Source organism: Micropterus salmoides, unplaced genomic scaffold (genome assembly GCF_014851395.1).
Source record: "Micropterus salmoides isolate LMB-PRFRI ecotype aquatic unplaced genomic scaffold, ASM1485139v1 Ms_hic_scaffold_12, whole genome shotgun sequence".
In the NCBI taxonomy this organism is placed as follows: Eukaryota; Metazoa; Chordata; class Actinopteri; order Centrarchiformes; family Centrarchidae; genus Micropterus; species Micropterus salmoides.
This window is the reverse complement of record NW_024040263.1, coordinates 9889539-9910381: the sequence shown is the minus strand read 5'-3', so window position 1 is coordinate 9910381 and position 20843 is coordinate 9889539. Positions and strand designations below refer to the sequence as shown.

At 39.8% G+C, this 20843-nt stretch overlaps 1 protein-coding gene across 1 annotated transcript in view; it reads left to right on the top strand.

The window, feature by feature from the left end:
* Positions 1-20547, top strand: part of LOC119898931 (nephronectin-like) — a 50371-nt gene extending 29824 nt beyond the window's left edge. Inside the window, 9 exon segments of the mRNA XM_038713267.1 lie at positions 1273-1392; positions 5879-6013; positions 7523-7645; positions 8978-9376; positions 16394-16483; positions 17665-17763; positions 19798-19880; positions 19882-20058; positions 20291-20547. Of these exon segments, the coding sequence (XP_038569195.1) occupies positions 1273-1392; positions 5879-6013; positions 7523-7645; positions 8978-9376; positions 16394-16483; positions 17665-17763; positions 19798-19880; positions 19882-20058; positions 20291-20401 (1337 nt within the window). The 3' untranslated portion in view covers positions 20402-20547.
* Positions 20548-20843: the final 296 nt, after the last annotated feature.

Below are 20843 nucleotides of genomic sequence, written 5' to 3'. Positions count from 1 at the left end.
TGTGATTGTACACATTGTTTGTATTGTCTGAAATGTGGATATTTTTAGTCCTCCTTTCTTCTCTCCCTCATCTGCTTTTCTTGTCATAATCTCTCATGTGCTCTGTAGTCTGGATGTGCTACTGTGAAGCATTTCTTCGCTCCACTACAAATGTATTCATCTGAAAGCCTGCGCAAGGCAGTGCTGATGACATATGCTCTCTATTATAAAATACATTTCCGCACTCGTGAGTACCTCTGACAGCAGCCCCACAATCCTTCTGATTAAAGCACCGTGTTGATCTGCTTTAATATAGCAGCTCTACAGTTTGAAGAACCCTAAGAGGGCTAAAATGAAAAATTTGAAAGAAACACAATCTTTAGACCCTTGAGTGAATGTGCAGTTCTTATTGGTTGCCCTGAGGTATTTCATAGAATGGGAGTTGATGTCTGTACATGTCTCCCTGTAAATTCTGTTTCCCATCTGATATTTTCTCCTCACGTTTTCACTCGAGGATGGCGTGACTCCCAGTAACTCATTTTAATTAGTTCTTTTTTATCAGATGAAAATTAATTCCCACCCCTTTAAAGTCTGAATTGCTCACCACTTGAGGCAATCTCAAACTATTCTAGGTGTTGTTGCGTGATGATAGCATGATGTTAAACACCTTGCCACTCTTTTCTCACCTTGCTACTGCTTTGATCAATAGATCACTGCAGCATTTAATCAGCCCCGGCCTACCTTAGTCATCAAACTGTGCTCCAGGGTGCCTGCAGCAGCTGAAGTGGCAGCAGCATGAGCCTCACTTTTAATTTCCTTTTAGGGTCCAAAGTTATTGAAAGAGGCTGAACAAAATCTGTTCCATTATATTATTATTTTGGAGGGTCTTGATCTGCCCTGGTGCGGCTCAACAACAGAGGTGCTGCACGCTGGCGTTTCGATGCAGTAGATATGGATTATGAGTCTTTAGGTGTAGGAAAGATGAAAGTGGGTGAGAGAGGATTGCGTGGGCTATGGTGTGAGCACAGAGCGACTGTGCAGCACAGGAATCTAATAATGGCAGAGTGTGTGCTGTTCTGTTGTCTGCACCCCAGGGTCAGCTCGGCAAATATCAGAAAAAGGCAGGCGAGTGGCCTGGCTCTTACACACTGGCTGGAGGATAAGGATAAAGTAAGAGTGTAGATGTGTGAAGGAAAGAAAGTGAGTGTGAGAGCTGTATAAACTGTTCCCCTCTCTCCCTTGTGGCACCAGCATGTGTTAATATATGTGTTGCGTTTCCCTTGTGTCCATCAGACGCTCGCACTTGTGGCATGGCCAACTGCCAGTACGGCTGCGAGGTGCTGAAAGGAGAGGTCCGATGTCAGTGTCCGTCGCCGGGGCTACAGCTGGCTTCTGATGGAAGAACCTGTGTGGGTACGTCACAGTCTTTATATATCGTCACTGGCATGAAAACTAAGCCTTATGTTACCACTCCCTTCCATGAGCAACTGATGTAAAGCATCACAAACAAGAATGTTTTATTTATTTTTTTATGTGTTCTTCTCAGCCTTTAAATTTGCTGAGTGATAATCATATGCAACTGTTTTGGCAGAGCCAGAATGAAAACTTGGCAGGAAAAATGCTATTTGGGAATTCAGACAAAACCTTTTAGCAAGTAAAGCTGAAATTCATCCAAAATATTTAACAATATGTCTCTTTTGCTTTGATCAAGGACCCTGGCAATTTAACAGTCCCTGTCAACCAAATGGTGACTTCATTTCCACTTGCTTCCTCCAGCTTTTACAGCAGAAATGTGATCAGGGAAAGCCCACCCCCCTACTCCTCCTATCCTCCCCCCCTGCTTTCATTACGTGCCACAGCTCCTCAGATGGGTAGCTAACAGATGAAGGGGCCAGTTGAGGCAGTTAACCTGTGTCAGGTTTAAATACAGGCTCTTTCTGACTGGACTGTTCCTGTTGATGCCTTACAGCCCCACTTAACTGCATGCTTGCTAATGGGGGGGCGGATTTCTAAAACAAGACAGACATCAATCATGAAAAATGATGGAGGAGAGGAAGGAAAGATTGCCTGCCACAGGTGTTACGACAGTTTAATGGAATGTTTCCGCATCACTCGGGAAGCTGATTTTTTATGGAGAGTTTTATGGTCAGTTTCTAATCATATTTATGGAGGTGATTCCTTCTAGTAACCACTGCATTAGATGTGAGAGTTTGCTTAGATGCAGAGCGTTTTTTATTCATTATGATGCTGTGAAATCAAATATGTAAACGCAGTTTTGTCGTAGCTTTAAGGGTGACCTGGGCCCATATTCTAACATATTCTATTCAAACTTCTAAAAACTATGCTTTCAGCAAAAGTGTAAAGGTACAGTCACATTACATTTCCGGCCTACTCATTGCTCCGTCTCCTTTTCACTCCTATTGAAGAACGTATGATGGACAGTGTTGGGCAAGTTACTCAGAAATTATAATAAGTTACTAGTTATTTATTACTCCTTAACGTAATAATATTACTTTACATATTACTGGGTGAAAAAACTAACTACTTACTTTACTGTATTACTTTCACCACCTCCCCTCCCCGAAACAAAGCAGTCTCTCCTGACTTTTTAACTAACTTAATGTCATATTCATAACAGCAGAAGGAGTTTTTACAAAACATATATTTTTTAACTCCAACCGCTGTAATACAACAATAAATACTGTTTTTCTGCACATATATTTATAAGAGCAGTATTCAGTATTTTTACAAAACGTTACGTTGCTTAACATCACTCTCTCCCGACGAGTGCAAGCATCACTGGCAGGAGTTTCTTTCTACAAGTCTCACATTGCTGTGCTGCTTCAGTAGATGCTGCAATAAATGCGGTTGAAAGCTTGTTGCTGGTCACACAAAGTTTACAACAGACACCAATGTTCTTTGCATCTTAGACTGTGACACAATAATGGTGATACTTACAGCTGTGGAAAGAACACCTCTCTCCCCCATTTTCCATACTTCCTTAAGCTTCTTGGCTAACATCAGACTTGAACAAGATATGGTCCGGTGCCGCTGACCTGCAGCACAGTTGCGCATTCACGTCAAGGATGGCAAAACATGTCTTAGAAGGGGTGTGCTCGCCTCTGTCTCTGTCCTGAAGTCATCTAGAATCTACTTCTACCAACTGCTGGAGCTCTCATTAGGAAGCCATGTCCTTATCACTTACGGAAGCAAAGTCCTAAGGGCTTCTATTTTTTTGTAACTAGGAATGAAAGGGAAGACTGTTTACTTTTATCTTTCACTAAAATGTAGGCCCCAATGTTTAACTACATAACTTTTGGTTAACTGGATTTATAATTTGATGTGAAATTTAGTCTGTTTTAAATTTTGAGTAGCACTTTATTATAACTACACACTATAAAGCATTAGTTAAGTATTAGCAAATGCGGAATTCATCATTTATAAAGCATTATTCATACATTAATACACATTAGTAAGTCATTCATAAACAGTTATAAATGTTTTATTCACACTATGAAGCAGTTGTTAAGTATTAGTACATCTTAACTTGTAAATCTACAAGTGGCAAAGCCCAAAGGATGCTGCTAAGACTACCCGAAAGATGTCCCAGCTAACTGTACTGGGTAAAAGCCTCACCGTTACAGGCCTGGTACCGTTTCTCTGAACTCCTCATTAAAACTCCAAGATCTGCCCTTCCAGAGATCTGCTGTGATGGGACCAGCAAAGGTTTGCTTGGATGGTCCGTTTAAAGACACCAATCTTACTCCCCCCCCCCAATGCTTTGATCAACCGCTAACTTGACATGACAATAGAAATGGTCTAATAGTGCGTGTTCATAGATGTTTTATGACACTTAATGATATTGCAATTCATGATTAATTCTGGTAGTTACTAATGGTTAGTAAAGTATTTTGCGTGAGCTCATCTAAAGTGAGGATTATCTATGTCTTACAAAGCATTTCCAAATGATATTGTAACACACAAGAATCAGTTATCTTCTTAATAGAAAAATGAAACGGACACAACACAAAGGTATACAGAACATGTTATTTATTACAAAATGCCTTTCACCCATTCATTCATTAAAAAAACACATCAACAATACGAGAGACTATTGCTACATAAACTGTACAACTGTTGATATAAAATTAACCATCTACAATCCAACCCCTTCTCACTCCCAAGTCGTCACATATGGACCAATGGTCAAGACCCCTTGTTGTTCACTTTATAACGCACTTGGGAGCCCCTTAGTGTCATAGTTCAACATACTGGGGAAAGCCCTGTAGCATAGTTTTTGAATGCTAAAGACAGGTGTAGAATATTTAACACTAGTGTAGCACTAGCTAATTTACCAACCTAGGTTCTGAGAAGTAGTGTTGGGGTAAGAAATAGACTGTGTGTGATTAAAGAACAATGGGCAGGTTTATTACAGTGCCTTTAACACTCTCATAGTGCACCAGCCATGTTTGAAATAATCCCCAGAATAAGAAGAGCTCTTTCATAAAAAATACAATTTTAAAAAGTGTCCAGTATCTTTCAGTAATTTGTATCTCTACCTGGGCAGGATAATGAATGTGTGGTGGATCTTTCTTCTCTGCCAGTGTCCTGTAATCTGATGTGTCAGTCCTGTTGAATGGGATCCGAAGCAGCTGGCCACACCGCGGTGCAATTAATGTGTATTAATGTATGAATAATGCTTTATAAATGATGAATTACGTATTTACTAATACTTAACTAATGCTTTATAGTGTGTAGTTATTATAAAGTGCTACCGCTATGATAAATGAAAAATAATAATGCTTTCAAGAGACTGTGCACCATTTTTTTTGTGTACTTAAAATGGATTAGGCCAGAAATCTGAGAGATGATGATCAACTGGAAGGAAGTATTGACTTGTTTTTTATGCGCTGTGACAGAACTGCCACAAAACCCTCTAATGGCAAGTGTATTGATGTTTTTACATTGTTGCAGAAGTTCATATGAGATGGCTTCATATTATAATGATGCCTCTCATAGAAATTGCTTAATATATCACAAAAGTTGTCAAGTAAAACCCAATTGCAGAGCTTAATATTGGCTGACATATACTTAACTGTCAACATGGGTTTAAATCTGATCCTTAAGATTTGCTAATTTGGAAGAAAAATCAAAGTTGTCTTCAAAGCCAGTTGTAAACATTTGCAAGAAATAATATATTCATGTGTGCATGTGTGTATTATGTAAAACATAATAATTTACTAACTGAATAATTCAGCTAGGGTTTTCGAATGTTGGCCATTAGGCAGCTCTACTGGAGCAGTTTGGGTATAAGTGCCTTGCTGATGAGAACCTCAACAGTAGGTGTTAAGGGATGAGAGCGTTCTACCCACTTACTTCACTTGCTTGTTTATCCAGCTGTTCCAGGTGTCTCTGTGTTTTTAAAGTCCTTTAACAAAAGTCCCTGTGGCTCCACAGTGTCTCAGCTACATTATGCAGCAAATAAATTAATGATTGTAAGGCACATGCTTTGAGCCTCTGGGTCTAAATATTAATGGCCACATGCCTGAAAAGGTGATCAACAGAGACACTTAGAATAGGTCTTTAAATAATGAAACAAGGTAGTGTGCATTGTATTCTGCTCACTGAACAGAATACATAATGTGCTTTGTTCATAAATGAATACTAACCAGGGAAGGTGAAAAAGCCTTCTGGTATGAAAAGAAATGTTTGTTTAGTTGAATTAAATTGCCTTTTTTGACCTTGAAGTTTTTCCATTGCATTGTGTTATTTTGAATGCCTTATATACTGTATGTGGCCAAGTCTAAAAGGGATTTTTAGTGAAACATTATGAATACATTATGCTTTAATTTGAATATTTTCTTCTGTGGAATAACCTGTATCTATTTTTCTCTTGCAGATGTGGATGAGTGTGCAGCAGGAATTGCAGTGTGTCCTAGGTTCAGGAAATGCATTAACACCTTTGGTAGCTACATCTGCAAGTGCCACGAAGGCTTTGACCTGCAATATGTCAATGGGAAATACCAATGCATAGGTACTTTCTCAAGGTCTCAACAGTGAGGCTCTTTACAGACAAAACTTACAATGGTCATAGATGTGCTGAGATGCTTTGACTTATAACCAAGTTTTTTTAGTGATGCATGTGTTGATTTTTACTTTATACACTTTATTTTTTACTCCACTACATTTAATTGAAAGCTAGTTACTAGTTACTTAGCAGATTAAGAAAACACATGCAGCGTTTCTGAAATATGATGTATTATTCTAGATGAATCTACGCAGCGGTGTAAATGCATTCGTAATAATAATGGATAAACGATATGGTAACCCTAGTTGTATAAGCACAGACGGAGCCCTCTTCTGGACTCTATAGGTAGTACCCATAGAGTCCAGTAGAGGGCGAAGCCTGTGTGAGATACGATACGGTAACCCTAGTTCTATAAGCACAGGCTCCGCCCTCTACCGATGAGCCCTGCCGCTCTGACGCACGCCATCTGCTGAAGAGGCGGTCGGAAGCTGAGGCAGTAGGGACACTGCTATTTATAAGTCACGCACGTATCGGTAGCGACGTCCTGTTAGTCGGCTTTGTGCACGATAAAATTTCAGTGGGCAAGTGCGTGCGTGTGATTGGAGGAGGTAGTACCCATAGAGTCCAGTAGAGGGCGGAGCCTGAGATAGAACAAAGGTTACGATATGGTAACCCTAGTTCTATAAGCACAGGCTCCACCCTCTACTGGACTCTATGGGTACTACCTATAGAGAACACAGAAAGGAGCCATTTTGCATGGTTAGTGCTGTGACTTTTAATACTTTAAATACTTTGTAGATAATATTTAATTCTAATTAAAGCTGGTGCCAACTACTTTTTAAGAAGTTCTACCCTGGATCTACATCTACAATTACATATAGTACAGTATAGCACTGATTAGGAAAATGTATTTAAAATCAGAATAGACAAATGTCTCATGAAGCACTTTTTTACATTTAGAAAGAACTCTGTAGTTGAAGTATGAAGTAATATAGGAGGAACTGAAACCACTTAAAAAAACTTCACATTAATGAGCTATCACTAAACCACTGCAGAACATATTCGCACTGCTGGTTCTGATTCATGTTTTTGTTCTTGCTGTGCACTTGATATACACCATACTTGATCAATATCTGCCATCTTTAATTTTAATCAATAGTGTACATGAATCCACTTGGCTACCTTGAATGTTAGCAGCATTTGGAAAATACACCATCTTTCATTAATTTTTTTCAGTGAATGAGCAGTGATAGCTTGGCAGTTGCTCCTAAAATGCTTCAAAGACCTTGTATATTTTTTTTACCAAACAGCTCTCATAATAGTTTTGCTCTGGCATTCAGAGGGATCACTGTTATTCACTTAAACGCTTTCACTTACAGTTTGTGCAACATAAACTTTGAACTCTCCTTGAAGTGGATGTGAAGCAATTAGCCTTTAATATTCTGCTGTTATGTCTGAAGCTTTTTACACTTGCACCCGGTAGCTGAATGTTGTTATCTTTCAATTATCTTTCAGATGTGGATGAGTGCTCTTTAAGTCAAAGCCACTGCAGCAGTTTTGCCACCTGCTACAACACGCCGGGCTCATACAAGTGCAAATGCAAAGACGGCTACAGGGGGATGGGCCACGACTGCAAACGTAAGAATTTAGAACAAAACCCTGTCCCTGATACATACTCTGGATGGGGGAATGGGGCCTCCCATTTTTTGTTTTCTTTACCTGTGTTTTTAAGAAGGCAGGAAAGCAAGAAAGCGGGAGGAATAGCCCTGCAAGCACAGAGCCAAGACTAAAATTCCTTTCTTTGTAATGGCTGTCAGTCTTTACTTAAATCACCCTGCTCCCTTATCACATGTGTCCAGAGTGGCCATTTTAATTAGCCAAAATTGGGAAACATCATCAAATCTTTCCTGGTCATTTGTTTGTCTCGTTTTACTTGCTGACACACACTAGTTCATTTATCTGTGCGTCTGCAGTTTTTACAGCAGCTAGGTGGACAAGAAGTCATTTATTCTCCACAGTTATTTAATCATTTAGCAGACACAACTGGTGTAACAGTCCATAGAGCAGAGAAGATGTGCTACAAATACCTCACCCTGTGGCCTGCCCAAGGGGTGTGCTCTAGGAGTCGAGTTGCAATATCCTATTTGTGTATCACACATCAAAGTCGCCTGCAACCGGAGAAGGCTATAACTGAGTTCAAACCACTTGCTTTTGTCCACTCCTATTCCTCACTCATGAAACCCTCATGAAGCCCCCCCCTCCCCACCCCACCCACTATCACATCACACCAGCCCCCCAGTCTCTGTCTCTGCTCCTGACGTGAAGAATGTGTGGAGGAACAAAGGAAAAGGAGGTTCAACTTTGATGACATCAGCAGAGCGAGGGTGATCTCCAGGGCACAGCAGCCTGTTTGAGCGCAGAGATCATTCCACACACAGAGAGCAGCTTTAGCCTGATGCTGCGAGGCCTCTGGCTATACGCACACACAGAATTGCTAATCAGGACGAGTACATGAACAGATAAAAGGCCACCGTCAGAAAGCAATATACAATTATAAAAAGCAGAAATTCACTTAAAGTCAGTGTCTTTGTGGATTAGTTTGTGAGTGCACATGTCATGTAACCACAAAGCCTTCCCCCTTTATCTCTTTTAATACTCCCATTGAGGAAAAGATGTCCACAATTATCTTAAAAAGTCACCCAAAATAACTGAACGTGAACTTCACAGCAAGCTGATTTTATGGGCCTCTCTTGCAAGTTTGAGCTTTTGCTTCAGTGAGATTTGAGACTCCCCATTTGTTTTAGGATGCTAACATTTAGTTAATAGATATCAGAAGAAGTCTCAGTAGATCAAAGAAAGCCCTCGTCTGCAAAAGTCAGGCTAATCATTGCACTTAGTCTGCAATTCAACGCCTCATTAAATGAAGTGCTCATATTTCAGTGCTACGTCTAAATTCTCTTATTATTTCAGCCATTCCTAAGGTGGTTATTGACCCCCCGAGACCAGGCAAACTGCCTCCAAATCATCACAATCATATTCCCAACATGGATCAGAAGAGGACCACCACCACCATCCACCCGCCAGTGACTCAAAGGAGAATCATCCACATTATTCCCAAATCAACAGCCGCCACCACAACAACAACCAAAGCACCACTGCCTCCAAAGAGGGTCACCCCACATCTACGCAAGCCGACAGTTCCCACCCGGAAGCCCTTTGTCCCAACCAGGAAACCAGTGGCACCCACACGCAAGCCCTTCATCCCACAAAGGCCAGTGACTCCCACCAGACTCCCAACACCGCCACCGGTCACACCAGTAGACAACACCATTCAGAAGGAGGTCAACAAACAGAGAGGGGATGTCCACAGTAAGCTTTTTTATTTTTTATTCTATTTTTACACAGCTGATTTTCATTCCTGCAAGTTTTTTAATACCTTTTACACCTTTTTAAAAACATGCACAAGTTCCTGACCATCTAAATCTAAGGCTTATTTACAACTTTACATACTTGAAGGGTGTAATTTATAGATGGGAAATCTTTTTTTAAATACTCTTTACAAATATTAATAATGTAAGCAAGCCTTTTATGCTGCATTAATTCATTTTTGGCCACTTCCAGGCACTGCATAAACACAACATTGGCATATTATCACCCCCCATGAAGTTGTTATGGTTAACCTGTTAGCAAACAGTTGCCTGTTACACATCCATTTATTTGGAGTCGTGTTTTTGGTCACCTGACAGAAAAAATATCCTGTATTCACTCTTTTTTGACTCTGTTTGGGTCTCTACCAACTCCTGAGGGAGATATCTGGCTATATAGCTGCTAAATGTTCACAAGCTAGTCAAACCAGCGAGAGTGAACCAAAATAGGAAAGTTGTGTGGCATAAAACCGAGACAATGAGCGGAAAGACACTATCATGCTTCTAGCTACCGGACACTGAGGGCCAGAAATACACATTGCTCATATAAAATATTAGAGCAGCTTAGAAAACATAATAACTCATGGCATTAGGAGGTTCTAATCCCTGTGTTTTGAAGTTTGATAGTGAGGTGAACCTTTTTAACTTTTGGGTCACAGAATTTGGCACTGATTTGTCTAACGATTCATCCTCATCAGCTCCCTGACAGGCTTCCCCTAACCAAATTGGAGCAAATTTGCATATATCTTCTTCATCTGAATCCTGAAATATTGTGTTTGTTATGAAACATGTCACAGTCTGGGGATTCAGAAGTAATGTTTACCTGACAGATGATGTGCGTTATCATATTAAGTTTGTTTCAAACACATGAATATGTGAATGTAACGTATCTGAGCAGTTGACAGCCCGTTCCCATGGGTACACAGTTTATCTGCCAGCTAACCACAAGACAGATTTAAAAGTTATCATTTGGCAAGACGTTTTAAGATTGTTTTCACTGTAAACTGGGGAAAATGGTTGAACCCAAAGGTCACTATTGATAACAGATTCAACATTTGACAATGGGAGTGGTGTGGATTAATGTGTACAAGTAGTTTTCTCACTGTAATACTTCACCCTCTCAGATACAGTATGAGCATTCAAGGTGATAAATATGTAAATCAAGCTATATCCACCTTTACCCACCTTCCTGTATGAAACATAGATTGAGAATAAATAATGCTCCTTTTTATGTTGACAAATTACAAATTAGTCACACTAATTGCATTATGGTGCTAAAGTGTTAAAGTAAGAATAATGTCCTCAAGTTAATTCTTTTTTTTGGGATTCAGTTAATCAAACACAAACTGCTCTGCAGACTGTTGTTTGTCCACGTCACACCGGCTCTCTACCAAGCCTGCATCTTTAACACCAATTACATTCAAAATGCACCATCACTTGTTTGAGATTGATGTTCTTGATCAAAACCAAACAATAGAATTTAATAAAAAATACTGTAGCAATCTTTTTGCTTTAACAAAGGAGGTAGGTAAAAGAGGTAGGCGAAGGTAAGCACTAAAATAATCTGCTGCTTTTTTCTCACAGTGTTAAATGCATTAACCTTTTCGTGACGTTGAATTGTTTCTTAATGAGATAATCCCTGTGACATGTGACTTGTTAAGCCTGAAATATTCTGTTCTGGGCCAAAGCCACTTGATCTAATATTAATATAGATGATTTGTCTGCAACCAAAAACTTTTTATTACGTTATTTAATGGTACAATGTGTAATTCCTTTCCACATGCTCTGAACAAATAGGGGGCAGCATTTCAACTTGTGCAAGAATTGCATGATTTACTAATTGCAGTGATGACACAAGGTTGTGTACAGTTAGACATGCATAATAAAAATTGCAGTGTCCACAAACATTTATAGTGACCTTTGGGGCTAGCTGGTTAGCATGATCATTTCAGTATATATCTCTGCAACGCAATACGTAGATGTCTTTCACATAATGTCAGAATAATGTCTGTTACTTCTTCACATTCTGTTGATAATGTTAGTTGATTTTTGAATGTTTTAGACTAAACAAATGGCCATATCTTACACATTAATAAAACACATTAATACCAAAACATTCTGCAGGGCTACACACCGCAATGGTTGTGTGATGACCAACAGTATAAACTTTAATAAAAATTCAAAACACAAAAAATTAATTTAAGCCTTATGGCTTCGGCACCTCTCAAGTGCGCTCCGTCACTGCACTGCCCTTCTACACAAATAAAAAGATTTCATCCACCCTAATAGGGTAAGTCTAATGGATTTATGGATATGTGCTTATTTATGGATAAGCACTGCTTATTACTATATGATTATGAGAAGTAGGTTCAGAGTTTTTTAATTCACCATTAAAACTCAAAAGTAACTTGTCATAATCATGAAATAATAAGGGATTTCTTAGTATCTACTTAGTATGACATATCACTTTACATGAAGGGGCATGGAAAGAGTAACTAATGATTAGGTAATTAGTCATTAATAGTTTTGTGCCTTAGCAGCTATAGTTCAGAGTTAATCAGGAACTACTCATGGAGAAAGTGTTAGTATGTCAATTCAGATATTTATGAAGTAATCATTAACTGATGATTCATTAATTATTATCTCCCAGTCAGTTCTCTAGTAAATCATCATTATCTATAGATCTCCGTTCGTAGTTATCCACTAACTACTTCAATAAGAAGTGAATTAATTATAAGGTTGTTCCTCATTTGTTCCGCACAGATTCTTGAGTTCCTGACTACTCGCAGTTTTGTGTGTTGTGTAAATTTTTACCGAAGTATGTCCCTGCAAATTATTTGCCGTCACGTTCACCTGTAGGCACAGCAAAAATCTGTATTTACCAAACCTAACATTCAGCTCCTTTGGCAGAAATATCTAGTGAGATGCAACAGCAAAGTAAGGGAAAGTGCTCACCTTGCCAGATGGCATCACATAATTAGAAAAAGGAAAAAGGGAAGAGAAGATTACATTAACACCTGTCTGCACTGCTTGAGGGAGACATCAATCTACTAGTTTCCACTACAGCAGAGCAGTTCTAGAAATCAGAGCTTAGTTTCAATAAGATGAGAGAGGGAGGGAGCAGAGAGAGCGCTGAGTGATTATTCAAATAATTAGACGGAAATAGGAATCATTTGAATAAGGGCCTCGTGGCATGAACAACACCTCAGCTGTACTTCAGGTGCAGGTGTGTTTTGTAGTCAGAGTAATTTTCAGAGCTGTGTACTTTCCTTTCAGTCTGGATCTGTACAATCAACAGTAGTGTCCTGTATCTCCAACCTTTTCTTACTTTCAGTTCAGGAATAGTTAGACATATTGTTCAGTGTTGTGGGAAGTCCACTAATTCAATTTTTGCCAAGAATAAGATGATAAGATTGATACCACTCCTGTGTCTGTGCATCAACTGTGGAGATGATTGGTTTAGCCTAGCATAAAGTAGCAGGGAAACACAAAACAATATGCACACCATTTGTCATTTCACATTCTGTAACTATATATTGGCAACCCATCTCTTTTGTACAAAGTGCCATCTGTTGTACGATGAGAAGAGCCTCAAGCCTATTAGGCTAATCAAACTCTTAGTTTGGTTTAAGCTTAAAACAAGGCTGTTTTCCTAAGCTACATATAAGTTGGCATTGGAGATTCATGTCAACCAAGGTAAAGTACTTATTAGTAGTAGCTAGTGTTGTAGTCAAGGCCGCCCAAACCGAGACCAAGTCAAGACCGAGACCAGAGTTTATCGAGACGGAGACAAGACCAAGACTCTTAGGGGCTGAGACCAAGTTGAGACCAAGACCGAGGGAGGTCCAAATTCCCATTAAAACACCCACATACAAGCTTAAATCAACTAAGCAGACAGACAGTCGTTAACGGTAACAACACATTTTAATTAGGGTTATTGGGTACATTTGAAGCAGTACATTTTACATCCAATCAAAGTTAGGATGCTAACAAATAAATCAAACAATGCAAAAGCAATTTATAGATATTCCCAAAATTATGGTCTTGAATGTTCTTGAAATAAAATCCAGAGTCCTCCATGTCTGAGACCCGAGACAAGACCGAGTACAAATGCAGTCGAGTCTGAGACAAGACCAAGGCCCCATCCACACTACTGCATTTTCGAATTAAAATGGAGACCTTTTGCTACGTTTGCACCACCTGTCCAGACTACAGCGATGAAGACGAAGACCTAAAACGGAGAAGTTTAGAAACGCTGCTGACCCCGTTTTGCATTTCAAAACTCCAGAGGGCGTTTTAGTGAAGACGGCCCAAAACGGAGGACTTTAGAAACGATGAGGCAGCCGCTCAGTTCACGCTCGGCTCTCTGATTGGGTCTTAGAAGTCATGCAAAGCAGAAACACGATGCTACTGACCAGGTTTTTGACATGGTATCTTTATTAAAATATTATGTACCATGCAAATAACACTTATCTGCCTACAATTGTGCTGTGCATGTCGCCGTATTTACTTTGCAACGACTGTTTTCTGCCGCCACGTTCCTTTGTTGCATTCAGTAACAGTCCCAGCTCCTTATATGCGCATTCAAAAAAAAACCTTCTTCGTCTGTATTTATTTTTTCTTTCGGCAAATCTTCTTTAACCAGGAAGAGATCTGGTTCATGTTTACACTGGCACACGCATGCCCAGTGTACCTGAACGGCCAAGAGATCAACTCCAAAACGCAGCTAATACGCTGGTGTGGACGGAGATCGTATTTGTTTTGATTCTCCATTTGTAAACTAAAACGGAGTAGTGTGGATGGGGCCCAAGACCATCAAAAAGTGGTACGACTACACTAGTGGTAGCAGTAAGTAGTTTGTTACATTGCATCTGAAAATTCTATAAAAAGTAGAAGTTAGCTGTAATAGTTAGCAGTTTTGATAGTTAGCTGTTTTCAAACCTAAAAAAAGTCAAGGACTGGCTATTGCTCAACATTTTGGCAGAACACATGACATCCTTATTGTGCAGCTTTTACTGACTTCCCAAGTGAAATGAACCACACAAAGTCAAGAGGTAAAATAACAAGGGTGGCATTTTAATCGGAGGTGTTTCAACATACTTGTTAAACAAATTAGTATTTTCCAGTGATAGAGTTACATTTTTATGTATTACGGTTTTGAGATATCCAAGCTTTCTTCCCACACAATGGAGGTTAATGAAATTTTGTTTGTGGTGCTCAAAGCTTTAAATCAATATATTGAAGTAATTTGTCTTTGCAGAAACTGTTTCCCAGGTACTCTGGATAATTCACTGACCTTGCTGTGAAAAGCTTTCATTTGAGCTTTCTACTGAAGAAAAAGTGATATGAAAACTGTTGACTGTGTGGATCAAACAAAGTAACCAGGAAATTGTTTCTGGAAAACACATGACTGTGGATTTTTTCAAATCTACATTCCCAATGAAATTGCATTCATCTCCATTGAATTAGAAATCTTTTTTTGTAATTAAGTGTACCTTTATATACAGTCAATGTGACATACAATACCTACAGAGAATTATCACCCAACTGAGGATAATAATATTTTTTGTTGTTTTTTTACATGTTTTTTTACTTTAGTTAAACCTACCCTTCAACATACAAAATGGAAGCAGAAACTATAAAACAAATATAACACATCAAACTACAGTTTCTGTGCCAGAATATGACTAATAATACCATGTTCCTGTCCCTCCAAGATAGGATAGTCAAACACATTTTGTTACTAGTAGTCACAATTTCACTGTTCAAATTACTGCTCCCTTAATTGGAGTATCACCATATGTATTCTTTATATATCCGCTCTACAACCAGAAACAAAAAATCGAGAGGGGCTTCGTTCCTTCAAAGCACAGACACACACACAAACACAGACACACACAGAGAGACCTACATGCCTGGGATTGCTGGAGAGCCTGGTGTGAGTGTGACCTTCCGCTCTCAGATTCCTTCGACTGTCTGACTACATCGCAGTCAGCCAGTTGGTTGTGACCCTGCATGGGCCCTTTCAGTGCTCAGGCTGCCTGGAGGGGGCACATGTTGGGGACGTTGGGGGACTGACGGTTCAAATGCAGGTTACAGTGCATTCATGGGATGCTGGGAATAGTTTTGTTGATTTGTCTCATCAAATTCCACTGACTTGTCAAATCAAGTCAATTTTATTTATATAGCCCAATATCACTAATTACAAATTTGCCATAAGAAGCCTTACAATCTGTAAAACATACAACCCCCCTCTATTCTTAGATACTCAATTCACTCAAGGGGAAAAATCTTGTCTTATCTGCAAATGCAATAGTAATACACACTAAAATTAAGATACTTATCCGTATTTAAATTTTTAAAAAATGCTTTTATTCAAGACCTCTTCACAAAGCGTTTTTTTAACCAGTAAAGACAGTTGTTATTCTAATAGACTGAAAGGACCAAAGCATCTTCCGCTACGAAAGGCTTGTCACTGTAAAAATGAGAGAAGCAACTTTCTATGCTTCACTTGTCAATTGACCTTTAATATGACAGCTTGGCTTATTGTATTTCGTGCAATGTGACCCCACTGGAGCAGGAAAGAGACTATTTCAGGACTGGCCATGTACTGTATGTGTGTGTGTGTGTGTATGTACTGTAGCTCCAGGTTGTGTAGCTGCAACATTTGACCAGATATTGCATGAGATGAACCATTGTCCTTTTCCTTGTTATGATTCACATTTGACTTCTGGTGTTCCTGCAGGTATTCTGGTCTCGGTGGCCTTCAGTGCAGCGTTGTTAAATGTTCTTGGCTCTGGATGTACCGGCACTAAACCATGACATTGATTCATCCTTGTAGAGTCCTCGTAGCGTAATGAAATAAAGCCACACAATAGCCACAAGCAGGGATGCCAGTGAGCAAATATAATACCTTTGTTGATCCTTTATCTAAACCGGCATCTCTCACCTTTTTTCTCAGTCCCTCGGAACCACGACCATAACACTGTCCTCGGCATCGACTTTGACATTGAGCTCGGCAACACGGCAGATGAAGCCAAGGACGACCCAGGTAAACACAACCCATATGACAGAGACAATCAACAGCAGGCCTGCTCATAGCAGACTGCAGAGCTCAAATGATGACGGATGAGCCACATTTGCCATGGGCAAAATGAAACTGACAATCAACTCCTGCAATGGTGCTGCCAAGGCGAAGATATTATAGTGACCAGATGTGTTTTGATAGGCCATTCACCAGGAGGTGACACGTGACATCTGGACGTATCCTTTTAAATAATGGCTCCCAGACCTGAACGTACAGTACTGCCAGATTTTTCTACTTTTCACATTATGCTTGCTTGATTGCTTGACTGGTTAAATGATTAATTGATCATTTGGAAGTACATCAGTGCTCTGATCTTAAGCTCCATAGCGCTCGATGTAGACTTCCTACGTCAACAAAATGTTCTCTCTTTTGTGAAGAGACAGCATTTGATCTGTCATATTTGCTCGCTGTGATTTATTGATGTCAATGGTATGCAGATTAAAGTGTAAAACTAAATGATTTAGTTACGTGTTTATTTTGTTTTACAATGCGTCATTTGCTGTGCAGTGTTAGGAAAGAAAGCATTTTCATTGGCTCAGAAAATTAACTGAAAAGTGTTTTGCAGAAACCCTATTTTGGGGACATAATGATGGATGCTATTCTTATCTTCGAACTAATTTATACAGCAATGCATGGATGGTACCACAACTGTTTTGCCTGCATTCCCTTAATGTCTAGGCATCATCGCTAGGAACCAAATCATCAGTCATTGAATATTATGACTGTTGTAACTATAATGTATTTTATTATGGTGTAGTGTGTGCATACAATAGGCTATATGTGTAAAAGTACACTCTGTCACTCACGCACACTGATATCAGCAATTCCAGCAACTCATACAAACATTTGTGATTTTTTAGACAAATGCATTTCCACTTTCCAATTGCGATTTAAGCTGCTCCTTTGCCACTTGATTTTTCCTCACTGCATCAACTCTCTTCAGAGATTACAACATAACAACAAATATTTACACTTTTATTGTATCATCATGCTCATCAGAAGGAGCTTCAACAGCCCTCTTGCTGCCTGTAATGTTAGAGGCACACAGAAGGGCTCATGTGAAGCATTACAGAGAGCAGACTGAAGCCTTTCTCCATGTGTGTGTGCCCTCCACTTCTCTGAAAAGTGTGTTTTATTCTCTTCAGAGTCGGGGTATCTGAGCTGCTCCTTTGATGATGGTCTTTGTGGTTGGATCAGCGACAAAGACGGAGACCTGCACTGGGAGACGACGCCTGATCCGTCAGGTAGTTGAAGTGCAGGGGTCAACTGTTTTCACTCACATACTCTAATAAGGAAAACTGTTTATTTTATTGCCTGTCAGTGGAAATAAGAGTAGCTTAGTGCCTTTACTGACACATACACACACACACACACACACACACACACACCATATGCAAATCCCACAGAGTCAGACAATATACAGTCAGTTTTGTTCTACTCAATTACAGGTCAAGAAGAAAATAACTTGCGGGTAGTAGTTTGTTTTTTCTGCAGATTAGTGCTTTGTTCTACAAAGCGATGCAAATGATAAGTGGATTACACGACCTGTCAGTGAAACCTGTGGCTCACATTAAATGGGAACATAACACTGTTTTTCTTGGGGTTCAGACGTGGAGAAAATGTGATGAATTATGGTGAGAGGACTCGGTACATGGGGTGTGAAGACTAAACATTGCGGCATACTGGCGCTGTTTAAGCAACACTAACTGCATGTGGCTTCCTCTGCCAACTGGCTTAGTCCTGAGGTTACTAGTGTGTTTCCAGACATTCAGACAGAGGTCTCATTTCAGCCAGGTTTGTGCTCACTCATTAGAGAAAATAAAGATTTTTGCCCAGACCTTTAAATGATTTACAGAAAATCATAAGCTAAACCATGACTAAGTATAATTTCATTTAAGAGGCTACATTTAAATTTTCAGTAGCCTGTGGTGAATATATTTAAACAGAACATTTGAATAATCATTTATGGATACGTGCGTGCACACCTATACACAGCTTTTGCTACATCTTCAGTGTGTCAGTCTGCAGCATGGAACTATTTACTGTTCATCACTTTAAGTTCTTTTGATAGACAGCCACTGGCAAACCCTCATGGCTGTTAGAGGATTGGCACAGATTTGGAGGGAGCTCATAACTTATGCAAAAAGCCTCTATAGATACACATTGCTCCCCCAGTGGTTAACACCAGCCCTACACAGATCTGCTAGATAAGCAAAATACATCAGCATTAAATCAGCTATTACCCAGAAGCACTTCCATCTTTAAATTTTTTAAAACTGTATAGCTCTACTATTACTAACTATTGCATGAATTAATAAAAAATCTATTTGCCACTGGCAACTGGCTATATTTTCAGGTGAAGAAACATAAATGGGGCATGTCTTTTTTCAGTTCTCTATTTCTTCCGTTTCTCTTCTACAGATTCTACACTTGACCGTCTTGGATGAAATACTGTTGTGTGTGCTGTGAAAAATAGACAGACAGACAGACTTACCTACATGTTAAAGGGTCAGTTCACTCAAATTACAAAAAACAAACAAACATATATTCTTACTTATATTGCAATAATAGGCCATGCTTTGTGTTTAGGTTTGGTTGTTGGTTGTGCTGCAGCCCAAATATAATGAGGTGGATGGCTGAATTTTGTTGCTCAAAGCATTCAAAAATTGCATTCACGAGTTTGCAGAACATTCGGAAAAAACACAACAGCAACTGTTTTCCCCCTGAAACAATGTTCCACTGATTCAGGACAACTCACAGACCTTGTTGTCAACAGTCTGCATGGGGACTGTTGGGACTGTTTCTGAAGTAGAAAGTACTTCCACTGAAAAACTGTTTACAGTGAGGTCTGTCAATTAGCCGAAGTAAACGGGGATATTGTTTCTTGAAATTTAAGTTTTGGTTTTTTTTTTGCCACTTTCTACTTTAGACACAGAAAGCATAGCAAATAGAACCAAAAGTCTTGATACTACTGGGTAAGTGAGAAAATATGTTGTTGTTTTTGTTTGTTTGAGTGAACTGATCCATTTAGTTTGGTCTACTTCAGTTCATACTGTTTCAAATCAGTTTAGGTCAACTTTGTTTGGTTCAGTTTAAGCCAATTGAAACGAATTTACAGATTTACAGTCCATGAAGAATAATTATATATGTGAATCATGCACATTGTAACACATTGACGACGTGTTATCAATCAACACAATTCAGAGTTTCCCATTTTAACAGAAATGTGCATTTAGTTTATTTTCTTTAATTAACTATAACATAATTTGCCTCCCCAGGTGGTCGGTACCTCACCATTCCCGAGGTAGGCAACAAGAGGACTGGGCGAGGGGCCAGACTGGTTCTCCCACTTTACCCCTCCCTGGAACGACGGCAATCTGTGCTTGTCGTTCCGGCACAAGCTGGCTGGCCACCATGTGGGCATGCTACAAGTGTTTGTGAAGAAGGGAAAGCAGTACAGCCCAGCAGTCTGGGGCCGGACAGGTGGAAATGGCTGGAGGCACACCCAAATCACATTATGGGGCACAGGCCTGGAAAGTGTAAGTAAAACAATAAGTTCATTCCTACAGTGAGAATTTTTAAAATATTATTTCTACTGACATTATTGACAGTAGTGAGGAGAAATGTTTGAATTCCTGTTAAGAAAAAGTAGATCTCTGCGTTTCAGAGTGGCTCAGTAAAATTTAAGAATGAGTAGAAATGTAGTGAGCCCTCTTTCATCGTAAAGCATGAAGATTATTCCTCAATTTGTATGTTGCTGCTTTTCACAAGGTGATCCTGAAGGGGGAGCGCGGGCGAGGCAGGAGTGGCGAGATGGCTGTGGACGACATCACCCTGAGGAAAGGCTCCTGTACAGAGGAGCACAATCTGAGGAGACTCTGACTGACAGAACAGAGAAAGGCAGAAAGAAAACAAGAGGGAAAATCATCTCAAAGAGAACTGACTCTGTTGTGACAACCCCTCAGTCTGCCTGGGCTCTCGCTAATACCCCCCACCCCAACCCTCCCAGCCATCCTGTAAACGATATCTGAAATATTGTGCATCAGTACAGAACATTGGGTTTCTCTTTCTCGACTGTCCATGAATAAAAAAAAACTGAATGGAATATCATGGGCAGATCACAGCAGCATATCCCCGTCCTCTCGGCCTCCCACTCACTCCATCACCTTGTTACTCTGAAACCTGCATGTACCTACTTACCATGGAAATGTCCTCTACCTAACACAGCCCTGGCAGCCTTCCAGCCACACTGCTGAGAGGCTCACATTCACTTCATTTCTTCCTGGAGAGAGGATCCTTCCCTCACTTAGAGGTCTGCTTTTGC